The 13,630-nt window shown below is 47.9% G+C and overlaps 1 protein-coding gene across 2 annotated transcripts in view; it reads right to left on the bottom strand.

Annotated features, from left to right (window-relative positions):
* The window catches only part of ATP8A2 (ATPase phospholipid transporting 8A2), a 494,649-nt gene that overhangs the window by 37,696 nt on the left and 443,323 nt on the right, over positions 1–13,630 (bottom strand). For both annotated transcript variants that reach the window (XM_069467429.1, XM_069467431.1), the window contains one exon: positions 5,415–5,503. In XM_069467429.1, the coding sequence (XP_069323530.1) occupies positions 5,415–5,503 (89 nt within the window). The remainder of the gene's footprint in view (positions 1–5,414; positions 5,504–13,630) is intronic.

Below are 13,630 nucleotides of genomic sequence, written 5' to 3'. Positions count from 1 at the left end.
AAGCAAGCTCATTTTGCTACCCAATGTGAACCTCAGCCCTTCCTAAACCACAGGAAGAGGTACCTGCACCCTTTTTTCTGATGCAGCTAAGATGAATACCTCCCAGTGTTCCGACAGTTGGCTGAACTCGGGGCCTTTCTAAAATTGAGACTGAATAAGACTAAAACTGAATACTGGTTGGAAACAATCTAGGTGAAGAAAGGCATTTTACAAGATATAGGTCAGACAAAAGAAAAACTGTAAAAAGAAAAAGCTCCTAAGTTAGCCATGCACAGCAGGTTTCCTTATTATGGAAAGCTGTGCACTGGTTTAATTTCAATATCCACACATGTGAGGATCCTGCTAGTCCCAGGACTCACAGATAGAACAAGGACAAAAACTGAGCACATCTGCCCGGAAATGAAATCAGTGTCGTGGGGACATTCTGAAGACAGGGCCGGCCCAGCAGAGTCGCACACTCCCAGCCCACCCTCCACCTTCAAGGAAAGAAAGTCTGTTAAGATAATGCCAAGTCATCTCCTGACACTCAAGTTAATCTGCAACGGAGTATTAGCACTAAGACACTGCATATGTGCCTGTCATCCTTTCCCACAAAGTAAACAAGAGAAAACCACACAGGTTTTAACACATAATACCTTAATTACATCAAACAGTGTCCCGAGACTCGGGGTTGATAAAATACTGCAGTTCAAAGCAGAGGCTGTGGAATTTTAATTTAAACAATAAATGAGAAAACGTCTAACATTTTGCTGGAAAGGAGATAGTCCAAAGGATGTTCAAATGTATACTGTTCAATAGTACTGAATACGTGGGCCCCAAACTTTGCCTTTTATCTCCTGGGCTTATGAGGCTAGACTGATAAGCACTGAGTGGTGTGCCCCAGCCTGCTCTGAGCCACTGCACACACGAGTCCCAGGAGAGCCGTCTGGCTACTCCCAAAGGGTGAGTGTGCTCTCTCCCTCTTTCAGGATCCCTTAGTCCACCAGCATCCTCCTGCACCCCTCTCCCCCATGCAGGGTATAGAACAGCCCCCTCTGTTATCGTCTGGGCTGGGAGGGAGCGGTCACTAAGGAGCAGGCTGGACTAGGAAGGCTGGGCCTCTGGGTGCAGGGCCCTGGGCATCTGTAGCTTAGGCAAGGAGAGACTACGACCCACCACACTGACAGTGCCTGTTTTCACTTATTCACAAAATGGCCTCAGAAGGTGACAGTCTGAGTGTCTTGATGCCCCCAGGCACTGTGCATGTTCTCAGTGGATGAAATTGCATCCACATCCAAGAGTTACTCGGCAATTAGAGAAATTTCCACTAGGCTAGCTCGAGAGAGCTAGCCTGGGAACTTAGCTGCTATTGGAGAACACTGAATTGCAACACTGGCGGTGATTCAGCTACTCTTTCTGCATGTAGCCCTTGGGTGCAAAGGATGCTAGCAATTTAAAACGGTTTTCTTAAGCACCTTTATCTAATAAGGCCTGAATCAGAAAAATGATTCTGAAATCCCCCCATCAAAGTCTACATGTGAGTGGACTAAAATGTAGTATTGGTAGGTTATAAAGTCAGTCTTTTTTTTTTTTTTTTTTTTGAGACAGAGTCTCACTCTGTTGCCCGAGCTAGAGTTAAAGTCAGTCTTTAACCATCAGTGACTGTCACATCATTTAGGTCTGGCCATGAGCGGGGGTTCGGGTGTTCCAAGTTGCAGCTTTGACGAGTGAGCTGCACTGTCTGCAAGTGGCTTGCTCTGGTGGCCCAGGGCTGGCTTTGCTAACCCCCCTCCAAGAGGCCACATGAGCACAGAAGGGTGGGGGTGTCTGGCTGCTGACACACGAGTGTGATAGTCATCATGACCTTTCAGATGACTCCAGGTTCTGAGGGACTTTTAAAAGAAACAGACTGGTTTAGGATCTTGAACTTTCTATCTTGTTGTTTCTGAAACTTTTACCTAGACTCACTCTTTTGTCTGCAAGGATAGTGACTCAAAAGAAAATGTCAAATTCTAAATGTAGATGCAAAAGTAAAGACAATGTGCTTCAAAAGAAATTAGTTTCATTAGAAAGTAAAAAAAAAAAAAAACAAACAAGGCCCATTTGTATATAGAAGTTGCTCATTACCTCTTATTTCCATTGAACTGCCTATCTGGGGTTATAATAAGGAAATGAAGTCATTGTGGAATTGCGAATGTATTTGTGATGAATGGCACAGCACAGGAGATACAGCTAGATAAAAGGAAACTGGTTCCCCTGTGTTCAGGGGCCTCAAGCTTCATACTATTTTTATAAAGCGATACTAATGAATTTCCCGTCGACAGAACCCGAGCATGGCAGCTTACCTAAGCATGCTGTCATAGGTAAACACTTTGGAAGAGTGTAAGCGAAGGGGTATTAAGCTAGTTCTGGGCAATTTAAACTTCATGCTTCTAATAAAAATACTCATTAGCTAGGTATCAAGTATTAGTAATCAATCAATTACTTTAATAAGAGATAGGTTAGTTTGGTCCCTTATGAAAATCCTGGTTAGCAGGATAATAGCATAGGCGTTTTATGGCGTTCCAAACCTGACTTAAGATCGTCTATTAATGAATCTTCATCCAAAAAGTTGACAGACTTCATGGAAAAAGTGACTGAATTACCTCATTCTGCGTCTCTTTTCTCACTCTGAGCAGCCCGGGTCCTAAGAAGGCGGTGAGAGACTGGACAGAGAAAGGGGGAAAATGCAGGAAGACGGAGCAGCTCGCTTTCTTAAGCACCCACAGAAGTGGGTTTGAAAAGGCAGGCCGACCTTGTGCTAGAACTTAAAAGCCCTTTTAAGAGAGCAATAACCACCAAAATTCAAAACAAAACAAAAAGTCCTTAAGATTGGCCCAGGGCAAACTGAAGAACTGCAACAATGCCGTGGCCAGATCTGCAACGCGGCTGTGACCGTGTGCGACCGCCACGGAGCGGGTTGTGACGCTGCTCCTCAGGCCCTTTCCACTAACCGAAGACCCTTCCGGGGAGTCCAGGCTGCATCTCTGCATATCACGCCTCAGTAAATACCTGACAGCCTAAACCGAACGATGGGTGATTGGGAACAGTCAGGACTAACGTTTTTGTTCAGTGTATGGGAAGAAAAAGCCAGAACACATTTTCTAAAGCTACAGTTTAGAAAGAGAAATCACAGGGAAGCTCTGTGGCCTCAGCAGAGGGAAGCAAGGCACAGCACGCCTTCTCTCACTGCCTCTGGACTGACTCGCCTTGACAACAAATATCCCAGGCTCTGACTCTCATATGAGTTATAATATGGGCCCCACGGTCAGAGGGAAAATGCCCCAAAAAACTCACAAAATCCTTGCTTTTGAAGACAGAGGTGACTTACTTTAGACATTAAGTAGGTATTACAAATGGCACATATGTGTCATTTGGGCAAATATTCCACGTGACAGCCAATATACGCTATCTTCTCTGCTCCTCCAGATAAAATAAGACAAAAATGTGTTTCAGGAAGTGCCTCTGGAATTCAGTAGGGGCCTTTCCAGCTCAGCCCAGAACTGAGATACTGTCAGCTCCTGGGAAAAGCCGCGTCTTGGGTCCACGGTGCCGGGCAGCAGGCCTAGGAGGGACAGCACACAGGACCGACCTTCCCTGCACCCCCCAGCAGCCGGCACAGCCCTGGTCCCTGCGCTGACCTGGCTGGCAAGCTCCTTGGAAAGCAAGTGACTTTTACTCTGTCCACATGGCGGAGCTGGAAACGGTATCCTTTGATTCGTTCTTGTTAAAATGTAAATGATGCTAATTTTACAGCAAAAAACAAGTCCTGTTGAGGGAATGGATAATCTGCTTCATGGTGACAGGGAATTTTTACTTGGAATGCATTGAAAAAAGATCCAGAAAAGAGGCAAGGAGGCACAGAGCTTCATAATCTATAAACACTCTCTTCGAGATGGAAGATAGACACTTTTGCTAAGGTCTTTTGCAAATACATAATCTCAGTAAAAAATTTTTGGATGACATTAAGATTGCTGATAATCAGGTTACTGTTTCTGAATCACCAAAAACTGAAAGAGTCATCCAGTATAGCCAAGACCATGCTGTATTTATCTAAAATGAATTTATCTTTGCAAAAGAACAGGTCCAGCACGGGAATATATGGAGCCAAAAGTGGGGCTATTGGCTGAAAGAACATACAGTAGAACTAATACTTTCTTACAGTACCTCTGTTAGATTAAGGAAATATCTTTCCTGGCTACAATTTTCATTTCTGAGGATTGTGATTCTGCTATTTACAGAACACAGTTTTAGCAAATAAAATGGAAAAAGTGGTAAATCAAGCACATAAGAAATTAGTATTTAATTTTTACAAAGTTGAAAAACTCAGTTAATGGGGAAAAAATATATGTGCCATAATATTCTTTCCTCTTCCCTCTGCATTAGGTATCGCTGGTTGTCAAGATAAAGCCAAACTGAAGACTTTTTCAAAAGACATTCTTAACTGTCAGGCAAGAATAATTCTCACTGCGTGTGGGAGCAATGGAGAGACAGAAATGAAATCTGATGTCTTTTCCTGGAAGGTTTGGATTAAAGTCTCAATTCTCTACCTCAGGGCCCCAAGATAATTATGCTTTGCCCAAAGTTAAGCCAAGCTAGGAGTCTCAATCTTCAGGGAAGTTGGCAACTATTTGTAGAAAGAATTGGGCCCACCCAAAAACAAAACTCACTATAATTAATGTCTCATTTGGAGCATCCTCTCCTTTTGCTCACGGATGAAATTAAATTTACATTATATTGGAACTTAGCTGCTTCTTTTACATTGTACACAAGATATGCTGGAAATGATATATTTTAAGACATAAAAGCAAAAATTATGAGTTACTATGAATTATTAGTATGAATTATTTCCTATATAAGCTATATTATAATTTCATCTTTGTGATTGATTTTATCATAAACTTGTAAACTAACTCTCTACAAGAATTTTACTAGGATTGCTACTGTGAATTGTTGGAAAAATGAAGACTACTTCATTCTTGTAATTTGAAATGACTTACACATACACATATGACTTACATATACACAGTTTTCCTTTAAACAGGGGATTTAAAGCCAGGCCATATTTGTGATCACTTAACATTGAGTTTCAGATATAAAGGCACTAATTTTGAGTCGTACTTCCTAAACGTGATGAAATGGGTCTGTGCTTAGAAAACTCTTCCTCACAGTCATGCACGAGGCACCATCCCCACTGGCCTTCACACAGTCTCTCAGGGCTGCCTTCTGTGTATATTTTCATACCAAGATGAAGCAAAAGTTAAATTTAAAAATTAAAAAGAAAAAGTCTTTTGCTGGCAGGTGGCAGGAGACGCGTTTTTTCAGAACGGTCGTGAAAGACACTCGCAAGGACAGATGAACCAGACTCAGCGTCACCACTTCATTCCTCAACTTACGCTCTCCACGCCACGTCTTCGATCAAGCAGGCAGTGGGAACCAGAAATAAGCCCAGCCAGAAGTGTGCGGAGCTCAGGACCATAGTTGCCTGCAAGAAACAGAAGGGACACGTGTATTAGTACTTTTTCCTTGAATCAACGTAAACCATCCCACAACACAAAAACAGACAGCATTAAATTCAATGGGAGGCGACCCATGCACCCGGCTGGAACGTCAAGGGGACAGAAGGGTCTCGGTCCTATCTGGAACTCTATGGCCTCTTGTCCCCAGTCTTCCAGTTTGACATGTGCTGTTGTCTCTCTTGCAAAGTGCTCCAGGGCCCTCCTGATCAGGACGCTGTGCTAAATCCGCCCTAGAGAGAAACGTCGGAGCTGCCCACGTCACTTCACTACGGAACAGACTGGCCTCACTGGGTCCCTCCGCTCACGTGTCAGCTCATTTTCTCTCACTGCATGTTCGTCTCGGAGCCAGTACCCATGTCACGGCCACCTGGTGCAGGGCACAGTGTCTCTCTCACCCAGAACAGGAAGATGAATAGCTCATGGTCCCTGCTTTCAGGGAACCAAAAATCCCGTGGTGTAATCTACACAGAGTGGAATACGGTATACACCACGGAAACATCCTACGGGGTTCCGGGAAGACTTCTTAGAGATGGCAGAAGTGAGAGGTGCCTGGAAAGACGAACAGGGTTTCCACACACAGAGGGGTGGGGGGAGGGAGACTCCCAGCAGAAGAGGAAGGAGGGAGGAGCAGCAGGGAGCACGGCTCTCCAGGAGACAGATTTGTCCCCGGCACTCGGAGTCTGCGAGTGCTTGGGAGGACTTGGGTAGACAGGGTTTTGAGGGTTGCAGGGCCAAGTCATATGTTAGGTGAGTCAAAAGGGAACATGGGGCGAAAGCCAACAGAGGGAGACGTTTATTCTGAATAGAAATGGGGGGCTGGGGAGTACAGATTCCTTACACTTGGGTTTCAAGTGAGCAAAGGCTGGCAGCATGGAGCTGGCCGGCACCTGGCAAGCTGGCTGGGCAGGCTGGGCCACCTGGGAAAGGGACAAAGTTAAAGTGTCCAAGCCCTTCATGTTCCCTGAGTTTTCTTTTCTGGAGTCCTTAACCACTTGGTGCTGCCGGAATAGATGTTTTGCTAGAAACTCACTGCAAAGCGGAGTGAGACCTGTATAGGAGGCAGGGCAGAGGGACTGAGGGACTGTTAACCTGGGAGCCCTGCAGGGACACAGAGGGGCCTATTATTGGGGGCCCAGGGCAGCTCCTGTTGTACAGTACGAAGGGGTGGGTCACCCGGCCCAAGCCTGGCATCCCAGCATCAATCACTCTGGTTTCCATCCTCTGCTCCAGCTGGACGGCCACACACACTGTGGGTCCTGTGCTCATCTGCGCACAGGGCTTTCCTGCTTGGAGTCTGTCCTCACAGTGTCCCCATCCCCCCACACCTGATCCCAGGCACCCACCTCACCCATCTGGCCAGGCCCATGCCCAACCACAGCCCTCCTGCCTCCGAACACCCTTGCAGAGCCCTGTTGGTGGTGCCTGGCCTTTTACGGCAGTTAAACTGAGAAGCAGTGAGGTTTGGGGGAAAATCACATGTATCCACAGTACCCCAGGACTGGCTGCCATGGACGTGGCGACAGACTTTGTGTTCCCCAGTGTGGGGTGAATTTGAAAAGACGTGATAAAGACAGAGAAGGCAACAGTGCACCTTCAAGGAGAAGGAAACTAGGATTTCTTTGTGCATCACTGTGTGTCAGGACTTCTCATAAAGCCCTTTATTTAATCCTTCACAATACCCATTTTACAGAAGAAAAACTAAGTCTGCACCTTCCCCCAAGCACTTGTGGCAGAGTCGTCAGGATGCAAACCAGCCGGCGCGCCCCAGCCCTGTCCCCTCCCCTGCGTGTGAGGAAGGAGAGCTTCCCTCTCCCCACCGCATCTGCCTGGGCGGGAGAGAGCGGCTCTACAGTTAGAGAGAGCACGATACTCATGGCATAAGTTTAACTTCCATTTAACACCAGAAACTCCAGGCACCAACTTCAAATTTTAAGTAAAACAAAAAGAAACACAGGAGGGAAAAAAAAATTCCAATCCATCTCCACCAACGCAATCTGTGATGACAACCGGATGCGTTAGAATACTTGTAGCTGCACACTCCCCCCCTCTCTCCTCAGCCCTCCCTGCCCCTCACCTTCCTCTCTGAAAATGTTGTTCCATTCAAAGTCCAAGGGTGCCTCTGCCTTGTTTTTGAGGTTTGACTTTCCAAAAACACTGTTTTCCATGAGTGTGCGTATCAAAAGTTACATCCTCTTCTCTTGTTACTGGGAGCCCTTTCAGGAAGGGTGGCAATGCAAGTTCCAACTCGTTTGCTCAGGGTGCCTGTGCAGCAGGTGAACAGTTAGGAGCTGTGAGCCCCTCAAAAGGCTCGGCTGAGAGGCAGGTGTGCTGAGTCCACCCATCACCTGCTGGGAACACACCTTCTCCCTGCACCGGAAGGAGACCGGCCCTAACTCTGCAGTGCAGCGGCAGAGAAAATACCACGGCCAGATAACGTGCTGAGTGAGCCCCCGCTGACTTGCCGTGGGAGGGAGGAAGCAAAGTCCAGGCTGAAAGCTAGTTCTTCATTTCCTGAAATCATGCATGCCCACTCTCTCCCCATACAAAATGCCTAGAGCCTGGTGCCAGTTTTAAGCTTAGCTTTACGGAAATCAGGGTAGCTATCTCAGTTCAATAAATACCCTGGAACATCCTCTGAAGATGATTCTACCAAGCACTCATTTCAGAAGCTCTGTGTGAATAAAAAATGAAATTTCAGAGAAACGACCAAGTGATCCCAGCAGCACCTGCATACCTGTGATAACACAAAAGCTACCCAGCACACCCGATCCTGATGTTTATGTAGCAACCCACTGGCATGTCCGGGACACCCTCGCAAAGGACATGCAAACCCACAGCTTCCTGCACAAAAAGCTGCCAACTTAGCCTCCCCATCACCTGCAGCTGATGGTGGGAGAGATTACACAACCACCTCAAAACACTCCTACAAAATACAGTGTCATTAAAAACAAAAGATAGAAAAAACACACCCTTTTTGACAGTGGGGTTTATCAATGCTTTTTGTAACCAAAGCATAAAGTAGCTTTATCAGTTGACCTTGCTATTTTTTGAAACCCCCAGAGTTCGTGGTGGCTCATTACCATAACAACATAAGGTTTCCCAAAAGCATCCCAAGGATCATATGTGTCCCCCTGGGATGGTAAGGCAATGGGTTCGGGGGTTATAATGTAAACACACTAAAACGCACAAATCTTAAGTATTTAGTTCAAAGAGTTTTGACGACTGCCTGTACCACCCAAAACAAGGTACAGGACATGCCCACTACTCCTCTGGTGCCTTCTCCAGCCCACGCCCACCCCCGGCAGGCAATCACTGCCCTGACTGCCATCACTGCAGTTCAGTCTTGCCCATTCTAGAACCTCATATAAATGGAACGACAAAGTACCAATCCTTTCGAATCTGGCTTCCGTCACTCCACACAGCAGCTCTGAGACTGACCCATGCTGTTGCATGCGTCTGTAACTCCTTCTCATTTTTTGAACAGTATTCCATTGTATGACTATTTCCCAATGTGTTTATCCAGGCTCCTACTGATGGACATGTGGGTTATTTCCAGTTTGGGCCTATAATTAAGACTAAGGCTGCTGTGCACATGCTTGTACACGTCTTTTTTTTTTTTTTTGTGGACACGTTTCCAATTCTTTTAGGTAAGCAGCTGGGAGGGGTGTTGCTCTGTGATTGGGGAAATATATGATTAATCTTATAGGACACAGCCAAAGAGCTCTCCAAAGCGGCCGTCTGAATAAAGCAACTGTGTGCGTTCCAGTTGCTCCACGTCCTCAGCAACAGCTGCTGTTGCCCGTCTTTCTGATTTCAGCCGCTCCAGTGGCCCACCGGGGCGACGATATTGTGCGTGAGGTGGGACCACTCTGGCAAACACTAACACCATCCCATGAGCTAATTAAGGCAGAAGCTTCCCGAGAGGGGGCCACTCTCCCCTGGCAGGCAGGACAACTCAGACAAGGCTGAAAAGCTCTGGAAAGGAGGCCCTGATGCAAACCGGGACTCCCTCTCCCTGCAAGACACACAGACTAGAATGTGTTTTGTTTTTAACTGGAGGCAACATTTAAACTCTTGTTTATTTCCCAGGTGGTGCGGAGGAGACATTTCCCAATTTTCCCAAACAGGGTGTGAGGAGGTGGAGCGTTGTCACTGTACTTCGCCTACCTATTTGAGAGAAAGGTGAGGTCCTTAAATCCCTCAAATTATTAATTGGGTTTTCTTTCACAGTAATAGTCATTTTCGCTTCCCATTTTTCTCGTCAGCACCCAATTTTAGAGACAAAATGTTTGGTCTACCCAAATAGCTATATTGTATCACCCAGAATGACCCCCACACTCTGCTTTCTAGTAACTTGCTGAAGCCGTCATTTGGGCAGTCTCATGCCATTCTGCATAGCGTGATATGGGAAATTCAGGCAGGAAAACAGCATATCGCTGCTCCTGGGACGTGTGAGAATCAGACTGGTTTAGAACCGGTACTGCATAGTTTAAAAACAAGCAATCTGCACTCTCCTACTTTCGAGAACAATATAAAAAACCAGCGTCCCCTGAAGACAGGTGCGCAGTCTCTATCTTCTATGTCGAGGGGGCAGTTGTTCAGGGGGAGTCACGGGAAGGGCTTCAGAGACACCCAGATGCCAAGCTTCACCCCAGCTGTGACTGTCCTCTGGCAGAGGTGAGACCACAGTTTCCAGAAATTATGCTGAGGGCCTGCGTGTCTGTGGTATCTTATTTATATCACGTTTGTGGGCAATTTTAACAATCACTGTTTCTAGACTGCAACCCTTATGTGGTTATACGGAAGGCACGGTGCTGACACAGCAAAGTCACACGCCTTCCTGAAGAGAAAAATTAGATGCCAAACAGTCTCAAAAACCCTGATAACTTGGAATATTAGGTTCAACATTATAGCACAGTATTTCAGGCAGACACCACTAAAGACATGGCTGATGACCATTTCTCTTTGTCACCGTCTGAGCCAGGAGCCCTGGGAAGAGATGAGCACCTGTCGCATGGCCATGACCTGCCGGCTTCTGCATCTGGGAGGTCCAGGGACACAGGCACTGGGTCGAGGCACAGCAAAACCTGCCCTCTTGTCCCCACGGAGCCCAGAGCCCTGGAACAGATGGGCACCATCTTCACTTCATCCATTCACCGGTGGCTGTGGTGCCTGAACACACAGCCTCGCGGCACCGTGGGTGGGTCGCCCACACCCCCCAAGGCGGAGCAAGGAGGTGTGTGCTCACCCTCCTCCCACAGAGGGGCATGACTCCAAGGTCTCTGATCAACAGCTGTGGAGGCACTGCTGGGGTAGGGCATCCGAAAGGACCAGAGAGTGACAGGCAAGTGCTTCTTGAAAGGTGGGGGCTGTGAGAGCCTCCATGAGGGGACGGATTGCACAGTCTTCAAAAGCGCTGCTAGAGTCAGCTGGGCTGCCAGAACAAAATGCCACAGATCGGGCAGCTTAAACAGCAGACATTTCTTTCCTCCCAGTCCTGGAGGCTGGAAATCCGAGATCAGGGTGCCAGCAAGGGCCCTCTTCCTGGCTTGCAGAAGGCCTCCATCTCACCGTGTGCCCAGAAGACTTCTTTTTTTGTGCACAGAGAGAGAGAGAAAGAGTGCGAGCGAGCTCCTGGCTTCCCTTCTTATAAGGGCACTAATCCCACCATGGAGGCCCCACCCTCATGGCCTCAGCTAACCCCGGTTATCTGCTAAAGGCCCCACCTCGTGACACCATCACCCTGGAGGAAAGAAAGGGCTTCAGCAGTTGAGTTTGGGGAGGGACAGAAACATTCAGCCCACAGCAAGCACGGACAGACGGCCTAAGCTCCAATCTCAGCTCTGCCATTCACTCATCCCTTCACCATCACGCCTCAGTTTCTTCCTCTGTAAGATGGGAAAATACAGTACTTGCCTCAAAGGGTGACTGTGACACTTAAATGAATTCATAAATGGAAAGCACTATAGAAAATGCCCGGCGCATGGTGTCATACACAGTACCTGTAACTGATTTTTGTTTTACACTATTGACTGTGATGACAGTTCTTACGTAGACATCCCAGACACGCATGACAGTGACGTACAAGGATTCCTGAATGAGTTCTGAGGGGAACTGGGTACCAGAGAGTGCGATCTGCTCCAACTGTCAGGAGAAGGCTTGCCCACCCCTGTTCTCAAGAGGGGTGTGAGCCGCATGCTACAGAATTCTCGAATTGTATTGGGAACCAGGTGCTTACTGGTGACGGACAGCAAGTGCTCACAGTGACGGCTGCAGTAGAAAGCTAAACTCTGTTCCCTGCACTCCAGTACACGCATGGTTCCCTCGTGCGCAACGCCTATGTGCTCAATGCCTACGTGCTGCCTCCGTTTTTGTGAATCGATGCAGGGAACCTCTCATCGTGCAGTGCCATGTGCTGCTTCTCGGGTCCGCAGAACACCACTTAGGACGTTCGGATACTGCTCTCTGATGAAGGATGTTCACCAACAACTTTGTGCCCAAACAGAAAAGGAAAAAGAGGGGATGACTGCTCACAAAAAATGTCATCCACGTAGCTGCACAGCACAAGGCTGAACACGGTGCCTGCCGGGATCCCAGCCCAGGAGGAAGAGGGCACCTCTCAGCTCAGCCGAGCTCTGCAGCCTCCGCTGCTTCCAGGAGGCACGAAGCGGGAGTGAGGACTCCTCCATCACACAGAGATGAACTGCCCGTGGCCGTCTGCTTATCTGACCCTACCACAGGGGGGAAAGGAATCTCAGAGTTGCAAGTCCGAGAGACCATCCTGGCCCTTCCAGCCTCCTGCACAGTAACTGTCCCTGGTGGTGATCAAGACGTCCCCAGCCCCCGTCATGACAGCAGGCTCAGGCACTACGGCAAGCAGCATCCACGTGGCCCGACAGGAGTGACCCCGGGAAGGACAATGCCCCAAGCCTCGACTTTTCTCCTTGGAATTAATGACCATGTAGACAATGGGGATCACATAAGAGCATGTATACATACAAACATACCTTAAATACGAGATATTGTATCTCCGTGAAAAGTTCCTACCCGTCACTCCTGTGGACATTCAGAATACTCTTAAAAATGCTAATACAACCTGAGAGATTCCCTGTATCCTAAATTAGAATACGAATGTGCTAGTAGTTACATCAAACCACATGCTCACAAGACACAGCCTCCCGGGTCTTCAATCTCATCCAAATATTTGGAAAACAGATCATTTCACATTAAAACTAGTAACATTTTCACAATACATTTGAGTGACTTCTTTTTTTACCTAAAACCAGAGACTTCAAATGAACATCGTTTTTGGGATGCAACACCCAGGATACCTCTGGGCCCCCCCCCCCCAGGGGTGTGTCCTCTCTCTGCCCTGGTAGAGGGATTCCAAGCGCGAGTGTGCGCAGAGTGGAATTAACAGTCTTGAAAGCGAATCTGGGTTTGAAAATAATTCATACATCATCGTATGATGTTTAAATCAGTGGGCACAGGACATTCATGGCAACACGAGCAGGGGCCGAGGGTGCTGGGGGCGGGCATGGAAAGGCCTGAGTCACCAGCCTTTAACTCTGCCGCGATTTGGTCTTATGCAGCCTCCTCTTGGCTCTTGTTCACAGCTGGGGATCAAGGTTATTTTGCCTTCCATCCGGTGGGATTTCTTGGGGTGCTTCTCAGTCTGTATCTCAGAACTGAGATCTACGAGAAGGACGCTCAGGAGGAGAGAGAGGTCCCCTTGGGGGCACAGCCGGGGGGGGCTCCTTCGCCTCACTAAGTCATGTGAGCATGTACCAAGGAGCAGAGCTTGGGACCCGCAGGTACCGTCTGAGCAGCCGAGTGTGGCGAGTGAGAACTGTGTGTGCAGATGGAGCCGGGTGGAACCGTGCCTCTGAGCCTAGGACTGCAACACCGAAACGGGCTCCTCCCCTCCCAGGGCTGTCGTGCCCAGCACACGGCTAGCTGTGCTCCTGCTCTCACGCATTCTACTGCACCAGAAGCCCCTGCTGCCCTGGAGCCAACCCTCAAAAACAAGCACATATTTCTTCCTTCCTCAAATTCTACCTTGCCTCCCCCCACCCCAACATCTGTATTGTACC

Source organism: Eulemur rufifrons, chromosome 4, assembly GCF_041146395.1.
Source record: "Eulemur rufifrons isolate Redbay chromosome 4, OSU_ERuf_1, whole genome shotgun sequence".
Lineage (NCBI taxonomy): Eukaryota > Metazoa > Chordata > Mammalia > Primates > Lemuridae > Eulemur > Eulemur rufifrons.
The sequence above is the reverse complement of the archived record's forward strand: the minus strand, read 5'-3'. Positions and strand labels throughout refer to the sequence as shown.